We start from the raw sequence: 19,235 nt of genomic DNA, 5'->3' as shown, positions 1-19,235 counted from the left end.
ATTAGGCAGGTCGAATACCTAAAAACGTCTTTCAAAATAATTTTAAGAAAAATCATTTTTAAAGACAAAAAGGGGTCTGCGTTTACCAGAAAATTGATTTGATGGGTTCGGGAGTCGGTTACGCGTGGGGAAGGATTAGCACCCCACAGCGCCCAAAATTGGTACTGTATCGCTTACATATCGTCGTGATGATGGAAATTAAAAATCGAATATAAAGTTAAATTACGATCCATTTATTGAAATTTAATTAATTTACTTCGAGTTAACTATTTAAAGAAAATCCTTTAACTTGATAAGAAATCTTGAAATTTGCAATCCTCCGTCGGGAAAGCTATTTCAACTATTTCTCTTTTGTAAAAGAATATTCTACCATTGATTATGTAAAAAATTGCGAATCAAATATAACTAAAAACGATGTTTACATACGAGTAAATTGATTAACTAAAAAACGTGAATTGAATACAAATTAAAAAATTTGAAATTTACATTCACATAAAATAAAATAAATTGTCACTTAAAATAACACACATTGCATCGTTTGAACAAATTAATTAGCAAAATATACTCGACTTATTTCAAGTTTCTATGTCGTTAAAATGCCGTACCGGATCACACCACTTCGATCAAGTGGTACTTTCCACGCCCATTCTACGCATACATGTTCTTGAAATTATTCGAAACAAATCGATAGATAAAGGAAACAATGAAAACAAATATAATTTGAAAATCATAAATAAACACTTACAACATATAAGATTGATAATGTACGTAAAATAACATTGATAGTTGTAATAAACAAAATACATATACATACAGGACTAGAACAAAATAAAATATTACAGATCTAAACACAAATAAATAATCACATTTGATTTAAGGTACCAAAATAAAATAATAAAACCTAAAGGAATAAACAACAAATAAACAAATAATCCAGGGCCAAGAACAAAATATTAAACAGTATGCAAATCATACACAAATAAGATTAGGGACTAAGATGAAAATAATAGAAACTTAACAGGCCAAACAATAATTATAAATAAAGAAGAGCCCAGATAGCAAACATTAAATAAATACATGAACCAGAAATATAAATAACCCATAAATAATACTTAGGACTAGATTGCATTAAAATATAAACATGAAGGCTGAATAAAAAATTAAACCAAAAGTAAAACAGTGACCAAAATGAAAGATTTACAAATGTTGCTGTCAAATTCGAACATAAAAAAAACAACACATGATCAGTGACTAAAATGTAAGATACATAATATCATATCCAAATTCGAACGTTCACAAAAAATAAGCAACACACAAAAACCCGTGACTAAATTGAAATGATTATAAATATTGGGACCAGTCACATATAACCAGAATAGCATAACAGGTAATAGCAGGACTAAAATGTAAGGAAGGAAAAATAAAGGCTCGAAATCAAATAATATAACTTCATTATATGGCTTAATAATTATATTACAAAGCGCGGGGGACTAAACGTGTAGTTACCCCACAAGATAAAAACACTGAAGGTCCCTTGCTGAAACGGCGCCGTTTTGATTGAATAATATAAGCCCAAGATCGGGCTTGCTTACCCATTCATCCCCATTTCTCATCTCTTATCAAAATAGAGAGGAGAGAGATTCAAAAATCTCTTAAACTCCTCTCATCGGAGAGAGGGACCCGGCTGAGCTTGCGGTAGCAAGCAGCGACGCACGACTGCTGGCGCGGCGGCCGACCCCTCACCCTCCTTTACCAGAAACCTAAACCATTTTCCTCTAAAAACCACCTAACAACCTAGATCCAAGATTTCCTCTCGAAAGCTTTGAACTCCGGCGACCACTTGGCTTTCCGGCACTCCTCCGATGAAGGATCCTCGCCGACCCTCTCTTTTTTTTTCGGTTGTGGTCGAATAGATACCCCTTTTTTTCTTCTTTTTCTTTTATTGATGCATGTGTTGATATCTTCTAACTGATGGATGGTTGAGTTCGTAGGGAATATCCCTATACTCATGCTGTCATCTCGGATTTGATTAGATTTGCTTGGATTTTTCTAATTTTTAATTGATTTCTCTGCTATCTCACTGTTGAGGGTCACTGTGGATGACGGATGAACTGGAGAATTGGCAGTGGCTCGAGAACTCACCAGCGCGCACTCGGCTCGGAGTGACCGGTGAAGACCACGCAAGGCTGGGGAAGCTAAATAGCCAGAGGCGGCTGGCTGGCTTGCTGATGAGTTAGTCGGCGGCTGCCATTAGGGGATTAGGGTTTGAAACCCTAATCTGTTTTAGGTTTGAAACCCTAATCTATTTTAGGGTTTGAACCCTAATCTGATGGTTTGGTTCAGGGTACTGGGCCATTAGGTTTAGCTAGTTGGGCTCCGGGAATGGACCTTCTGTAATCTGGGCTTAGTGGCCTACAAAAATTGTAATATGTATTAATAAACATAATAATAAAATATAATAATAATAAATAATATATATAAAATAAAAAAGACCCGGACAAAAACGGTTCTACAGCTGCCCCTCTTTGCCCATTCTTGTGTTAACAAGAATAGGGCAAGACGACAAGATCACATTTTTGTCTGGTTCTCCCTTAGAAATTAGATAATTTTGGTTGTTGGGGACGACACTACTCATACGTGATGAAGAGTTCGGGTCGTTTTAAGATTAACGCGGTTCCTACGTGATGAGGACATCTGGTCGGGGAATGACACGGCTCATACGTGATGAAGAGTTCTGGCCATCTAAAGGTGATAACACGTTCCTACGTGATGAGGACGGCTGGTTATCTATGGTTGACACGCTCCTACGTGATAAGAGATCTGGTCTGGGAATGACACGGCTCATACGTGATGAAGAGTTCTGGCCATCTTAAGGTGATAACACGGTTCCTACGTGATGAGGACGGCTGGTTATCTATGGTTGACACGGCTCCTACGTGATAAGGAAATCTGGTCTGGGGATGACACGGTTCCTACATGATGAGGACGGCTGGCCATCTTTAGGAGCTATGGTTTCAAGAGAAACCAACTCAAAGATGTGTTTCAATAGAAACAAACTCAAAGATTGGATTTTGATAAAAATTGTCTCAAGGGAGACAAAATTCGTTTCAAGAGAAATGATCTCAAAGATATTTGCTTTGTTTCAAGTGAAATAACTCAAAGATAAGTTTTTCCAAAGCAACTGTCTCGAAGAGACAAGATTCGTTCAAAGGAAACAACCCAAAGATGGCATTTAAAGGGAATTGTCTCAAGCGAGACAAAATTTGTTTTTTAAGGGAAACGTTCTCAAAGATCGGTGTTTCATGGGAAACTGTCTCAAATGAGACAAAATTCATTTCAAGGGAAACGATCTCAAATATGTTTGTTTTGTTTCAAGGGAAACAGATTCAAAGATGATAAATTTTGTTTCCAAAGAAACAAACTCAAAGATTTTTCTCAAAAGAAATTGTCTCGAGAAAAACAAAATTTTGTTTCCAAAGAAAGAGATTCAATGATTTTTTTTTTTAAAGACATTGTCATAAGAGACAAAACTTTGTTTTTCAGAAAATTGTATCTTAGTGAGACAAAATTTTGTTTCCAAAGAAACAGACTCAAAGATTTTTCTTCGAAAGAAACTGTTTTAAGGGATAAAACCTTGTTTCCAGAGAAACAAACTCAAAGATGATCTTGTTTTAAGAGAAAATGTTTCAAGAGACAAAATTCGTTTCAAGGGAAACGACTCAAAGATGGTTTTATTTCAAGAGAAACAAACTCAAAGATTTTGTATTTCTAGAGAAACTGCCTCAAAGGAGTCAAAATTTGTTTTAATAGAAACGATCTCAAAGGTGGGTATTTTCAAAAGAAGTTGTCTCGAAAGTCAAAATTTTGTTTCAAAGGAAACAAACTCAAAGTTTTTTTTCAAAAGAAATTGCCTTTAAGAAATAAAATTTTGTTTAAAAAGAAACAGACTCAAAGATGGGTTCCGTCTTAAGTGAGACGAATTTTTTTCCAAAGGAAACAATCTCAAAGGTTGGTTTTTCATTAGAAACTGTCTCAAGAGAGACAACATTTGTTTTTAAAGAAATAGACTCAAAGATGATTTTGTTAAGAGAAACAAACTCAAAGATTTTCAAAATGAACATATTCAAAGATTTACTTCAGAGAAACGGTCTCAAGAGATACAAAATTCATTTTAAGAGAAACAGATTCAAAGATTTTTGTTTCAAAAGAAATTATCTTAAGAGAGACAAAATTTTGTTTCCAAAGAAACAAACTCAAAGATTTTTGTTTCAAAAAAACAATCTCAAAGATTTTTTCACGAAATTGTCTCAAGAGAGACAACACTTTGTTTCAGACTCAAAGATTTTTCACGAAATTGTCTCAAGAGAGACAAAACTTTGTTTCAAACTCAAAGATTTTTCACGAAATTGTCTCAAGAGAGACAAAACTTTGTTTCAAAATAAATAGACTCAAAGTTTTTTTTTTCAAAAGAAACAACTCAAAGATTTTATTCAAAAGGAACAAACTCCAAGATTTTTATTCAAAAGGAGCAAACTTCAAGATTTTTTCAAGAGGAACAAACTCAAAGATTTTTTCAAGAGAAACTGTCTCAAGAGAGACAAAAAAAATCGTTTTAAAAGATTCAAATATTGTCGATTTTGTTTATATTGAAATAATCTCAAAGGTGTTTTCAAAAGTGTTTATTTTGTTTCAAATGAAACAATTTCAGGATTTGTTAAAAGGGAAACTGTCTCGTGCGAGACAAATCAGCTTTGAAAATCTCAAGTGATATTAATTTTGCTTTAAGTACAACAACCTTGAAATTTGTATTATGAGAGAAAATGATGTCTCAAGCGAGACGAAATTTGCTTTAAGATATAGTCTCAAATGAGACAAAATTTGTTTCTAGAGAAATTGTCTCAAGCGAGACAAAGTTTGTTTTTGAGAAAACGATCTCAAAGTGAGATCAACTTTGTTTAATGTGAAACAAATTCGAAATTTGGATCTCAAAGGGAAAAGGTCTCAAGCGAGACGAAATTTGTTTTGAAAGAAACAACAATCTAAGGTGAGATTAATTTTGTTTTAAGTGAATCAAATTCAAAATTTGTATCTCAAAGGAAAAATGTCTCAAGCGAGACGCAATTTGTTTTAAAATTCTCAAAATTTGTGGAAAATGTCTCAAGCGAGACATAATTTGTTTTAAAGAGAAAGTTGTCTCAAGCGAGACCAAATAAAATTTGTTTTTAAGAAAACTATCTCTAGTGAGACGACACTTTGTTTTTTTTAAAGAAAATAATCTCAATAGCTCAAAGTTTGTCTATTGATTCCTGCATGTTGAGGAAACGTCTTCAGAAGATCTGATTGTTGACTTCAGGAAGCCAAATATGTGGATTGCATTGTTCTTTCAGGTTGAAAACATCTGGTTATTTCGAGCTCTTATTTCCTGAAAAGATCAGAATGATGCATTTTTGACTAACTATCTTGGATGTTATGATAGATGTCAATATGAAATTTATTTGATTTTTTTTTCGAATTTTTCCTCAAGTGAGGAGAAAAATGTCTTTAATACACATGATGATAAATGTTTGATACAAATTTTATGTATCATGTATGTATGTGTATATATATGTATGTATGTATGTATGTATGTATGTATGTATGTATGTGTATACTTTTCTCGATCTAGAAGGAGAATGATCGCGAGAGCAGTCTTCACTCTATCATTGATTCAACTTGTCCGTATTTCCACCAATGTGTACTCTTACAAACCTTGACCTGAGACCATTTGTTTATTCCATCAAATTTTGCCCTAAAATTTAGCTTCTCTTGCCCCAGCTTCGATCTTGAGCTTCAGATAGATATTTTTTTTTGAATTCCAAGATACGCCTCCAGAGAGATTATCTTGTTTGAAAATGTTTTTCTTCTTCTTTTATTTTCAAAAGTCTGAAAATATCAATAGTTTTGAAAATGTTTAATCAAAAGTTTTGAAAATTGCCCCTTTTTAGGTTTCACAATTGACAATCATAGAACAAGAGTTCATTGGATATCAAAGAATTAATTACAATTGTAATCCTTCAATAAATTATAGCTATTTGACAAGTGTCAAGATCAATGCTATCTTTGAGAGATGGTTAAGTAAGGAAGGATAAAAAAATCTCAAGTGGTTATTTTTGGTCAAAGGTATGATATTCTCATTTATTTGATGTTCTCTGATCTGATGGAGTAGCTTCTGTACTCAGTTATTGGAAGTGTTCTCTGACTCCCAACTCTCATGTTCTCATTCATGTTGTGTGATGCCTCATCAAGGGATTTGAGCAATCGTCTCCTATGTAATAATCTTCATATTCGAGCCGCCCTTTCAGGTTTTCAACTCGAATCCTCCTTTGGTTTCAAGACGTTACTCAGAATTTTACGTCTTTAACCCCCCTTTGTTATTTTTCTCTATCATGCATTAAAGATTTTAGAAAACTTTTTTGAAAATAAAAGATTAATCCTGACGGACGGGATGAAATATGAAGATAGTCTCTTCTGTTTAGAAATCCATGTATGATTAGAAGGGACTTGTAAGACACGTAATGTAGGTCATGGTTCAGGGTTATGAAAGAAAGGGATAAAAGGCCCAAACATGTGTTTTAAGGGTATTTGAACCAAGGATCAATTAATTCTGATGCCTTCGATCTTGTTTTGCTCAATTTGAATATGCTCGTATGAGTCCTTTGTCTTCTCTTGATGTTTTATGATCTTCTGGTGAACTAATTCTGGATCAATCTCATAGTTTGAAAATTGATGTGCCATTTAAGTCGAGAGACTCTTTGTATGTGCTCTTTGTCCACTTTCTGTACTTTTTTTTCACTTTGTTTCTTTCTCTTTGCTTTTCTTTTCTCTTCGCTTTAATATGATCTTTGCACTGTGTATTTGGTTCACCTTTTGGTATCTTATCTGGATCAATGGTCTTCACTCATACGAGCAGATTTCCTCTAACTTGCCCCCCAATATGGAGGGTGATCCTTGATTATGGTTGAATCAGAAGAAATATCATTCAGGCTCAAATGGGGACACAAGGGATATTTTCTCCTTTTGTGAAGGGATAAAGAAAGAAAGCCGTTCATCATCTCATACACAGAAGTCCTTGCAGAAGAGGTATCCCCAGGGGATAAATTTTAGGATTAATTTTTATTTAAATGAAAACAGTAATTAATGCATGATAGAAAGAATTCTATTTTTTCTCTTCGCTTCTTGCTCTCAACATGTCTCAATTGCTCATGCTCGTCTTCAGAAAATTGATGTGAGATGCCCCACACGGTGTCTTCTTTGTAGGAATGTTTATGTTCAAGTGAACATCTTGTACTCAATGTCTGTAAGTTTTATTGGTAGAAAAATGTTGGTTTTACGTCTAAGAAGACGATGGTGACTTTATTGGCTCAAAGAAAGGTATGGGTATGACTTTTGTGTCTCAAAAAAATAAATACAGTGTTTCAAGGTGGAAAGAATATTTCAAGGTCCCAAAGAGATAGAATGTCAAAAATTGGTTATTTGGTAGTGACCAGGAATTATTTCGGGTAAAAATGGAGAGATTTTATTTTGGGTTTAGACAGAATAAAATAGGTCTAATCTTGCCATATGTCAAAAATCTATAATTCTTGAAGAATTAAAAGAATATGTAATTCATTCGATATTCAAAGAACTAAAGATTAAAATTTGTTCAATTATTTAACCTTAGAATGTATCATCATCTCAGTCATCAAAGATTAAAAATATTTAAGCAAATATTGAAGAAAGAACAAAAACGAGTTCAAACAAAACAATCTCTATGGATGCAAGTGGTTGATGCAATGACTTCTCTGGCTTAGTATTAGGATACCCCTGAATAAAACATATTATGGATTTTGTGCTTTAGTGTCTTGCAGTTGTCAGTGGTATGCCCCGAGCTCCCAACATGATAGCTGCATATGGCGTTAATATCATGGCCTTCAGGATATGGGGTATCTCTTGGTTTGGATTGAACTGGAGTCACAAAGTTCCTCTCAACTAGCATTGGGAGCAATTCCTCATATGTCATTGGGATTGGATCGATGCGACAGAATGCCTTATGAGGTTTGGTCCCCAGATTAGCTAGATAAGATCCTTCAATGTTAATATCATCTCTTTCCTCATTGTCGAAATGACTAGTGCCTCCTATCTGGCCATTCTTGACTGCTCTTTCGATCATTTCTCCACACATGACAATGTCAGAGAAACTCTTAGTGGCAACCCCTATCATGTAGTCGATATATGGAGACTTCAATGTATCGATGAATAGAGTGATGAACTCTCTTTCAGCCATTGGTGGATGCACTTGAGATGCGACATCCCTCCATCGTTGAGCATATTGTCGGAAACTCTCATAATTCTTCATCTTCATATTCTGAAGCATTATTCGATCGGGGGCCATATTAATCATGTGCTTGTATTGGCCCAGAAAAGCACTAGCCAAATCCCTCCAGGAGCGGACTTGAGTATGACTCGGTTGATTATACCCCCTAGAAGCGGGTCCAATCAAACTATCTTGGAAACAGTGGATCAACATCGGATCATTGTTGGTGTATCCAGTCATCCTTTGGATAAACATCGTGAGATGTGAATTAAGGCAACTGGTTCCACTATACTTTTCAAACTCGGGCATCTTGAATTTGGGCGGAAGCACCAGGTTAGGAACTAGTACTAGTTCTGTTGCATCCATCCCGTTGTGAGAGTTTTGTCTTCTCATTCCATGGAATGTCTCTCTGCACCACTGTTTCAAATTATCTGGGATCTCGTTCTTGGCTCTTCTCGTCGCTAGGTGACTAGGAATCCTGTTGGGCGAGATAATTGGTTGCGAACTAGCCTGTGCTTTCACACATTTAACTGTTTCACGGGTTAATGAAATATTTTCTTTGCCTTTTTCTTGGTTGAGCTCAGCCATCTTTGCTACCATTTGGTCAACTAGGTCTTTTTTGGTTTTGCAAGATACGATCCACGGTGGTCTTTTGCATCTGCTCCATTTTAACCTCCCACTCTGCTTGCAACTTTTGCAAACTCTCGTTCAGCTCTTTCTTCAATTCCTCAAATTTTGCATCCATTTTCAATACTGTGTGAATGCAGTTGCACAGTTAGAAGCGCTTCCTCAAAGTTTCCCACAAGGTATGATTAATGCACGTAACGATGCTTAAATGAATGTTGAATAAAATGCAATGATACAAATGCGGATGCAAAAATATTGATCCCAACGATAAATACCGTAGAACAATTTCCACCAGAGATAAAAAATTTCACATTACAAGACAGTCCACTTTACAGACATGTCTTCGCTTAGATGGTGAGCCTGGAATGGATCACTGCTTCATATCGGATCTTCGTCCTCAATAATGATGCCCCTCAAGCGTTCTGTAATCTGACTCCGTTAATGCCTCGGCTATGCTGAAGTTTGTGCTTCACTCCCTGATAGTTAACGATGGAATAATTGTGGATGAGAATCTACTGTTGGATTATTCCTTAGATCAGTGGATTATCATATCAGTCTCGAATGATGCACGATATTCGAGAAAATCTCATTCTTATACTCTGGACTTCTTTTTAGCCCTCGATGCATGTCTGTGTATGTGATCGCTTGATTGAAAACTTTTATCTCTTCTTGTGAAAATTTTCTCTCGAATATCCCCTTACGGATCAACACTTTTGCATTATGATGATGCAATGCAATGCAATGCAAATGACAAATTGACACAAACAAATGAGAAGAAATAAGTTAGTATACACAAACAAAAGAGAAAAATAAGTTAGTACATGTAAAATAATTGATACAAATAAAAATGTAATTCAGAGATGGATATAACACCTACCCCGTCATGATATCTTCCCAAACATGCTTTCAATTAAATAACAATCCTACCCGGACATGCTATCTACCCAAAATGATCTATTTTCAAGAAATTGGTCCTAACTGCATGGTATCTAGTTCGCATGCTTTATTCGGAAAAAAAAAATATATTCTACAAATTTAAATGGTTAAGGTTTAGAATCGCTCCTCCTTCGTGTACACCTATTTTGGGTACCTACTGACGGACAAAGGTTCGGTATGACTATACCTAGGGTGATCGTTCGACGGTTCACTATATGCTTGGTTTCGGCTCTAACGGAAAAAAGGGACTCGAATTGTCCTTGATGTCGGTGCCCCCTTGGGCTGCCAAACCCTCGATCCTCACCCATTACAGGTTTCTAACGGAACGAGTTCAATTCGAGGGGATTCAATGTCTTATACCCATACGAGGAATAAATCCCTACGAAGGTATAAGATATGTATCCCATGGGTTATTTGCTAAAACTCATACGAAGAATAAATTCTTACGAGAGTAAAGCACTCACCCCGACTAATTTGGATCGAAGCTCGTGTCTGGAGCTTATGTTATGCACATGTATGTGATGTGTGAGGAGGAACATACCTACCTTCGACCCAAAAGGAAACAAAACAAGGAAAAAATGATAAAATCCTGACAAAGCTGAAAGCCAAAAATAAAATGTTAGTACGACAAAAAACGAAGCAATTAAAAATTTCAATAAACGGATCATAAATTAACTAAAACTAGAAATCATAATTTCCACCAAGATGACAATATGTAAACGACATACAGCCTGACTCTCTAAAAAAAGTCCCCAGCGGAGTCGCCAAGCTGTCATAACCATTTTTAAGTAAAACAATTAAATATTATTTTAAAAAAACGATTATGACTTTTATATGGAAAAATTGGGTGATTTTGGATTAATTAAAATTAAATTGAAAATGGAGTCGCCATCGACCTTTAGATTAGGCAGGTCGAATACCTAAAAACGTCTTTCAAAATAATTTTAAGAAAAAACATTTTTAAAGACAAAAAGGGGTCTGCGTTTACCAGAAAATTGATTTGATGGGTTCGGGAGTCGGTTACGCGTGGGGAAGGATTAGCACCCCACAGCGCCCAAAATTGGTACTGTATCGCTTACATATCGTCGTGATGATGGAAATTAAAAATCGAATATAAAGTTAAATTACGATCCATTTATTGAAATTTAATTAATTTACTTCGAGTTAACTATTTAAATAAAATCCTTTAACTTGATAAGAAATCTTGAAATTTGCAATCCTCCGTCGGGAAAGCTATTTCAACTATTTCTCTTTTGTAAAAGAATATTCTACCATTGATTATGTAAAAAATTGCGAATCAAATATAACTAAAAACGATGTTTACATACGAGTAAATTGATTAACTAAAAAAACGTGAATTGAATACAAATTAAAAATTTGAAATTTACATTCACATAAAATAAAATAAATTGTCACTTAAAATAACACACATTGCATCGTTTGAACAAATTAATTAGCAAAATATACTCGACTTATTTCAAGTTTCTATGTCGTTAAAATGCCGTACCGGATCACACCACTTCGATCAAGTGGTACTTTCCACGCCCATTCTACGCATACGTGTTCTTGAAATTATTCAAAACAAATCGATAGATAAAGGAAACAATGAAAACAAAATATAATTTGAAAATCATAAATAAACACTTACAACATATAAGATTGATAATGTACGTAAAATAACATTGATAGTTGTAATAAACAAAATACATATACATACAGGACTAGAACAAAATAAAATATTACAGATCTAAACACAAATATAAATAATCACATTTGATTTTAAGGTACCAAAATAAAAATAATAAAAACCTAAAGGAATAAACAACAAATAAAACAAATAATCCAGGGCCAAGAACAAAATATTAAACAGTATGCAAATCATACACAAATAAGATTAGGGACTAAGATGAAAATAATAGAAACTTAACAGGCCAAACAATAATTATAAATAAAGAAGAGCCCAGATAGCAAACATTAAATAAATACATGAACCAGAAATATAAATAACCCATAAATAATACTTAGGACTAGATTGCATTAAAAATATAAACATGAAGGCTGAATAAAAAATTAAACCAAAAGTAAAACAATGACCAAAATGAAAGATTTACAAATGTTGCTGTCAAATTCGAACATAAAAAAAACAACACATGATCAGTGACTAAAATGTAAGATACATAAATATCATATCCAAATTCGAACGTTCACAAAAAATAAGCAACACACAAAAACCCGTGACTAAATTGAAATGATTATAAATATTGGGACCAAAGTCACATATAACCAGAATAGCATAACAGGTAATAGCAGGACTAAAATGTAAGGAAGGAAAAATAAAGGCTCGAAATCAAATAATATATAACTTCATTATATGGCTTAATAATTATATTACAAAGCGCGGGGGACTAAACGTGTAGTTACCCCACAAGATAAAAACACGCTGAAGGTCCCTTGCTGAAACGGCGCCGTTTTGATTGAATAATATAAGCCCAAGATCGGGCTTGCTTACCCATTCATCCCATTTCTCATCTCTTATCAAAATAGAGAGGAGAGAGAGATTCAAAAATCTCTTAAACTCCTCTCATCGGAGAGAGGGACCCGGCTGAGCTTGCGGTAGCAAGCAGCGACGCACGACTGCTGGCGCGGCGGCCGAAGGGACCAGATGGTCCCAAAAGCATCCCCTCACCCTCCTTTACCAGAAACCTAAACCATTTTCCTCTAAAAACCACCTAACAACCCTAGATCCAAGATTATACCTCTCGAAAGCTTTGAACTCCGGCGACCACTTGGCTTTCCGGCACTCCTCCGATGAAGGTATTATCCTCTCCTACTCCTCTTTTTTTTCTTTTTTTTCGGTTGTGGTTCGAATAGATACCCCTTTTTTCTTCGGTTTCTTTCTTTTATTGATGCATGTGTTGATATCTTCTAACTGATGGATGGTTGAGTTCGTAGGGAATGATATCCCTATACTCATGCTGTCATCTCTTGGATTTGATTAGATTTGCTTGGATTTTTCTAATTTTTAATTGATTTCTCTGCTATCTCACTGTTGAGGGTCACTGTGGATGACGGATGAACTGGAGAGATTGGCAGTGGCTCGAGAACTCACCAGCGGCGGCTCACTCGGCTCGGGAGTGACCGGTGAAGACCACGCAAGGCTGGGGAAGCTAAATAGCCAGAGGCGGCTGGCTGGCTTGCTGATGAGTTAGGTCGGCGGCTGCCATTAGGGGATTAGGGTTTGAAACCCTAATTTGTTTTAGGGTTTGAAACCCTAATCTGTTTTAGGGTTTAAAACCCTAATCTGATGGGTTGGTTCAGGGTACTGGGCCATTAGGTTTAGCTAGTTGGGCTCCGGGAATGGACCTTCTGTAATCTGGGCTTAGTGGCCTACAAAAATTGTAATATGTAATTAATAAACATAATAATAATAAATAATAATAATAATAATAAATAATAATAAAAAAGACCCGGACAAAAACGGGTGTCTACAGGAACCTTTGGGAAAGTGTTCCATTTCCGTAATGTTCCGATCAGATGATTAGATATCTGAAGCATTGACATTACCTAGCGCATGAAATTATAATGACGATTCAATCAAGCTCGATGAATTTTTTGTCTCCATGTTAAAAGCCACAACACGGATAATGTTCTGTTATCTTTTGTTTCGCATATCTTGTTCTGAGAGACAAAATCTTTGTTTACGATCTGGCAAAACAAAGGATCGGATGGAAGAACTATGACTGTAAGTGTAAATTTTCCTGGCCTTACTGTATCCAATCTCTTACTATATGATCCAACTTAGTAGGCTGAACTCCGGGTTCAATGGAGGAGCAAATTAATTACTAATAATGAAAGATGATATAATTCATAAACATGAATCCGCTCTGTGTGTGTGTGTGATTAGGTTCATCATCTGTTAATGTCTCTGCAACTATTGATAAAGGAACAACCGAATTTGTCGACGCGAAGCAGATGGACAATGAAGGTTCATCACTGGATCAACTTCGGAACACCTTAGCTTTACTTCTGCACATTTTTGTTCTTGCTGATCTACCGTTTTCATAACACGTATACGGCAAGGATTCTGGAATTTACAGTTCTTGCCTGATCGCACTAATAGCAATCTCGACAGCAACTGATGAGTTATTTGATCCGCATCAACGTCAACGACTGAAGCTCGAACTCGAGCTTCAATAGCAAGCATGAACCTAAATCAACCCGTTGCAGAAGTTGTGTCCGGCTGCTTAGTTTGTAATGTAGTTGATTGTGTCTTTCCATTGAATCTTCATCAGCCATGTAAAGTTATAGATTTTCTCTTTTAAATTAATATGCATGAAGTATTAGCATTCTTTTTTTTTACTGCGAGGAACCACACTGAACAAATAAAAAACAAGGGGAAAGATGAGCAATTTTTTTTCTTTTAATAATAGACACATTAGAACATATTCTTTGCTCTTTTGAATAAATAAATAAATAAGGTATCTAAAATAAGTATATGTATTATGTCGATCCATGTCAATTTGTAGAGTAAATATTCATACAAACGAAGGATTTTTAGTCCTCTGTTCTACTAAGGAGACAATAATTCCGACTCTGTACAATTGTGCATAGGTGCATATAACATTTTCCTAGTTGAAGGTACTCGACATCTTACCTCAATTTAAAGTGTTCTCCTAGCTCTCAGATATGAGAAAAAATGCCACAACACCACCAACAATAATCCCTGTTGTGGTTAGCCAGAAGGCAAACTGCAAATGAATGGTGTTAGCATGACAAAAGTGAGAACCATGTGGATACGGAGTAAGAAGATACAGAATGTTAGAAACATCTTATGACAATCATATCATATGTTCTTCGAGGTAGGACCTCAAGTTCATGCCGAATATACCTGAAAAGCAGGAAGTATAGTCTTGAGCCTCTTGACATGGATAAATCCATGGACTAACCTAAAACTATACTCAAACAAAAACAATTTTATCGTCACATAATAATCAATAGAGGTTGGTTTCTATTTTTCTTGGTGAGGGAAGGACAAACCTGCTACTAGAGCACCGACTGCCACACAAAATGTCCCCACCTGAAGTAGTTCCACTCTGTTTACCTCAAGCCTCCGAGAGCTGATAAGAACAGTTAAAAACAGTGAAAACTAATTCAATAGTTAGAGGATTGTGGATTCAGATGCAAATAAAAAATACGTTAGATATGGATCTGAACATTCAAATTATCATTATCACAGATGAGAAGAACTTGGGATTTTAGAGGATAAAGTACTAAGAAATCCGAAATGAAATCGTGATGCTGAAAAGCAATATCCCAAACAAAAAGGTGATTCTGAAAACCTAAGAAAATCAAACTTCATCACCACCTTAAGTTGACAGCAATAGAATCTTCCATTTCTTTTGCAAAATTAAGAAGCCATTCAGCCTGACCATGGCAAGATTCACATCTGCAAATGCAACAGTAAATTGTAACCAGTTACAGCCACTGACAGAAGAACATGCACATAATAAGCCCTTCTGCCTGGCCAGTGAAAATGGAACTAACAGTCAGCCTCTTCTAAGAAACTCTATTTATTACTCTTGTGTTAACCAAACCTATATACATCCTCATCTAGTTTATGCCTTGTTTATATCACTGGGAAATTTGGGCCTTTAAAAAGCTCTAGCAACCCAAGCTGAAGACCATCAAGAATATAAAAATGAAGCATATAAACGATAACCTGTTTGATGCACAAACTACATACACGAAATGCATCATAAGTGGAACACAAGAAAAACCTTCGAAGATAATTTTCCAAAAGCATCTCGATCTCTTCCTCCTCTTCCGAAAAATGACCAAACCAAACCAAATTAGAACTTTTCTAAAGAACACGTCTAAACTGAGATTAATGAGAAGAGTTTACCTTCAGCAATCAGTTTTTCTAAGGGTACAGAACATTCCATGTCATCAGTTCCCTTTATCAAAGTACAGTTTCTTCCCATAATACATATTCGACGTATTTCATGGGGGTCCTCCAAAAGATCAAGCAGCATTTGTCTAAGGGCCACTGCTCTTGAACCCAATTCAACCTAGCATGAGAAGACAAAAAAGAAAATATGAAGATATCAACTATTTATTATTATACAACTAAAGAAAATTTTGTAAAGTTACTAATACCAGAGTCTGCTTGTTAATGCAAAATTGCTCCAATATGTTGGCGGTTAATTTGTAAGGCAACTCTTGAAGAAGTGTTTGAACCTGCACATATGAAAGAGCAGTAATGATTAAACAAGTTCATATTATCAAAAGCTATCCCATAGCAACACTGTAGGCACACACGGTACAAACTTGTAAGTTCTTAATTAATCACAGTGAACAAAATGAATTGTTTAGGTGTAAAACAATATATTCTAGGGAAAACATGCATTTATAGTGAATTTGTAAGGAATACTTGGAGTACTTGATAATAATGCAAGATGAGACTTCCAAATGAGCAAGACAAGATTCTCATTAGTTAAACACAATTTAAAATAAGCTTGTTCAAGCCTTAATCAGGCACAAGTTTGACCCTTTACATAATTAAGCTTGGTAAAATTTGTTTTTAAACAGCAATAACAAGCTGCTGTATAAAGTTCAAGATATTCATGGATAATTAATTAATGAAAATTCTAAAATAAAAAAACCCTTTTATATTCGGTATTCAATATATTTCTTAGTTGTTTAAAAGTCGATGATCGTTAGGATAAACACGCCTAGTGCTTAACACCCTCTTGCTCACACCCCTATTTAACAGAATAACCAAGCTTAAACTTGTTTAGATTTCATAGTAAACAAACAAAAAGCATTTTCTAGACAAGTTTCAAGTTGATCGAGAGCAACTTGGTCCATATGCAGCAGTGAGAGGAATAGGACAATATTGTAACATCTTAAGTGAACCAAAAATGGCTGATTAAGCATATCTCTCATATGTTTTTAATAGGCATTTTTAACGAGAAAGCCAACAAGTTTTTTAAGTCTCTGTGAGACAGATGAGAGGAAAGATATACAAAAAAAAAACACGGAGTCTATAAATATTTTCTTGAATCGGCTATTTTTTCCCATTGTAGAGTCGCTTGGAACTTACTCAATTTGCTTTTAACCACTATAGTAAATGTTCAAGATTTTCGTGGTCTGCAGCTTCATATGGAATTTATTCAATTCAACATAAATCCCAGAAAAGAGAAAAGGAAACGACACAAACAAACCAACAAAATACTCACTATGTTTCCATACTCACACGAGGTTCTACATCCATCAATCTCTGCTCCATACGCTGTATTCGTGAAAGTAATGCTGCTTCAACAACCTGAAAGTTCCACACCAAATGTCTCTGAAAAAGTACAGGTGTTCAAAATTATAGCTTCTAATCAGTGACTCCCGGCCCCCTACACAATCACCCCCATTTATTAGCATATAAAAGCAAGGGTCCTCAGAAAGATACAAACCTCAAGCTCGAATGGCATACAATGCCCTCCATTCATGTTATTCAGTCAAGGAAACAACATGTCTATAAAAGACTTTCCGCCTTTACTAAAAATGACCAGCACATGCAACAAGTTCACCAGGTCATTTTGAAGAGATGACACAATGAAATCGTATTTGCACAGATGCAAAGTTACCTATGAAATATAAGAACACAGTCTCTCATTGCAATTGCTTGTAATGATCCCAGAGTAAGTAGAATTGCGTGCTCTCGTACCTTAGAACAGGAAAGAGGGAAAAAATGAGTTAGCAAGCACACGAACAGATATATGGCGGAGAACTGACCCTCAAAGCCAATACATAGGATAGGACAGCACAAATGGCAGTTACCAGAAGAGACGGCCCCGAGTTTGTCAAAAAACAATGATGGATCGACACTTCAGATGTCTCTTGGACGAAGACCTAAGAAAACCGTAAAACAAAATCCACAATAAACAAATAAGTAAATAAAAGACAGATTTTCTCCTGCAAGTAAAGCTTAACACTAAAGAGATGGAAAAAATTACATTACCACTTGATTTCAGTAATTGACGTCGGTTTATCTTCCTTGTAGATACTACTCCATTTGACTTCACCTCTAACACCTTTAGAGAGGGGTTTTAGATGATAAATGAAGTTGTAAAGCATTCAAAATAATAAAAAGGAACAAAAAGAGACAAAAATGGAATGCAATCCAAGAACCCGAAGAAAAATAGCAAATTAGTAATTAGAAAATAGTATAATAAATAATTCTAGAAACGTCAGTCAGAATTAGCACATAATACATAATTGGATGCACCTATCTTCGTCTAAGATTGTAAATTAATCAAAAAAGGTAAAATTCTACTTATCTTACTAAAATAAAGGAAAATAAAAATAAAAACCTCCTAGACAGGCTCACGAATTCCAAGCAATATAGTATCACAGGAAGAGGAAATGATCCTTTGCGTCGCAACTGCAGAACTATGGTGCTGCTACGAGTTTGGATCTTCAATCCCTCCATATTCATCATCATCGGTGCCAACATTCTCAGCGGCCAACGTTTCCGTTTGGTTCAAACGATCTTCTTCCGCAGTAAAGCACTTGATCTTGCTCTTAGAAGAAGAAGGATTCACTGCGACCGGAAGTAAGGGAACTCCGCTCTTTTGAAGCAAAAACGGCCAAGCGATTGGACACGGAGAAGGAGAACCAAAGAGAAGATAATGCACAGAAAGAGGTAGAGAAGGAGATGGAGGTTTAACAGATAATTGCAGAAGATTTGGATAAGAAGAAGTAAAAGGAATTAGCGCCATAGTTTTGGTTTCTTCTCCTTAAGTGAACAGGCAGATAGGCTGGTTTTTTGCTTTAAAACTACCAATCGATTTGATTCTATTTTATTGCTCACGTGGCTTAGAATTTGATTCACTGTCGTTTTATTTTGGCATAAAAAAATTGTATATAAATTATGTCTCGAAAAAAAATTTAATGTTTAATTTTTTTTTGGTTAAAAATAATTTTTTTAAAAAAAATTTATTATCATTTTAGATGTCTAACATTTTTACGTTATTAGTGCCCGGGATATTAAATGTCGTTAAATAAATCTCATTAAGTAATATTTGTCACATTTATTATATTTTTAATTTTTTTAAAAATATTTTATATTTAAAAAAAAAGCATAGGTGTGTTTCTCCCCCATCTTTCCCCTTTCTCCTTCCCCACTTTTCTTCTTCCCCTCTTTGCCGCAATCGATCAAACGGCAAATGACCAACCACCACATCCGATCAAACAACCGATTACTGTAATTGATCTAAGGGATTTTTATGGTTTTGAAACCCTAAAACAAAAATTTTCAAGTACAACATTTTTGGCATTTGATCGGTTG

The 19,235-nt window shown here is 35.2% G+C and overlaps 1 protein-coding gene and 1 pseudogene across 1 annotated transcript in view; one reads left to right on the top strand and one right to left on the bottom strand.

The window, feature by feature from the left end:
- The window catches only part of LOC120199294 (aspartic proteinase 39-like), a 19,832-nt gene extending 5,634 nt beyond the window's left edge, over window positions 1–14,198 (top strand). The window contains exons 9-11 of the mRNA XM_039200420.1: window positions 13,566–13,637; window positions 13,800–13,980; window positions 14,012–14,198. Of these exons, the coding sequence (XP_039056351.1) occupies window positions 13,566–13,637; window positions 13,800–13,960 (233 nt within the window). The 3' untranslated portion in view covers window positions 13,961–13,980; window positions 14,012–14,198. The remainder of the gene's footprint in view (window positions 1–13,565; window positions 13,638–13,799; window positions 13,981–14,011) is intronic.
- A 280-nt stretch (window positions 14,199–14,478) lies between these two features.
- LOC120199293 lies at window positions 14,479–18,700 on the bottom strand (annotated as a pseudogene).
- Window positions 18,701–19,235: the final 535 nt, after the last annotated feature.

This window comes from Hibiscus syriacus, unplaced genomic scaffold (genome assembly GCF_006381635.1).
Source record: "Hibiscus syriacus cultivar Baekdansim isolate YM2019G1 unplaced genomic scaffold, ASM638163v2 tig00005406_pilon, whole genome shotgun sequence".
In the NCBI taxonomy this organism is placed as follows: domain Eukaryota; kingdom Viridiplantae; phylum Streptophyta; class Magnoliopsida; order Malvales; family Malvaceae; genus Hibiscus; species Hibiscus syriacus.
Note: the sequence above shows the minus strand (reverse complement) of the source record. Positions and strands in the feature narration are given on the sequence as shown.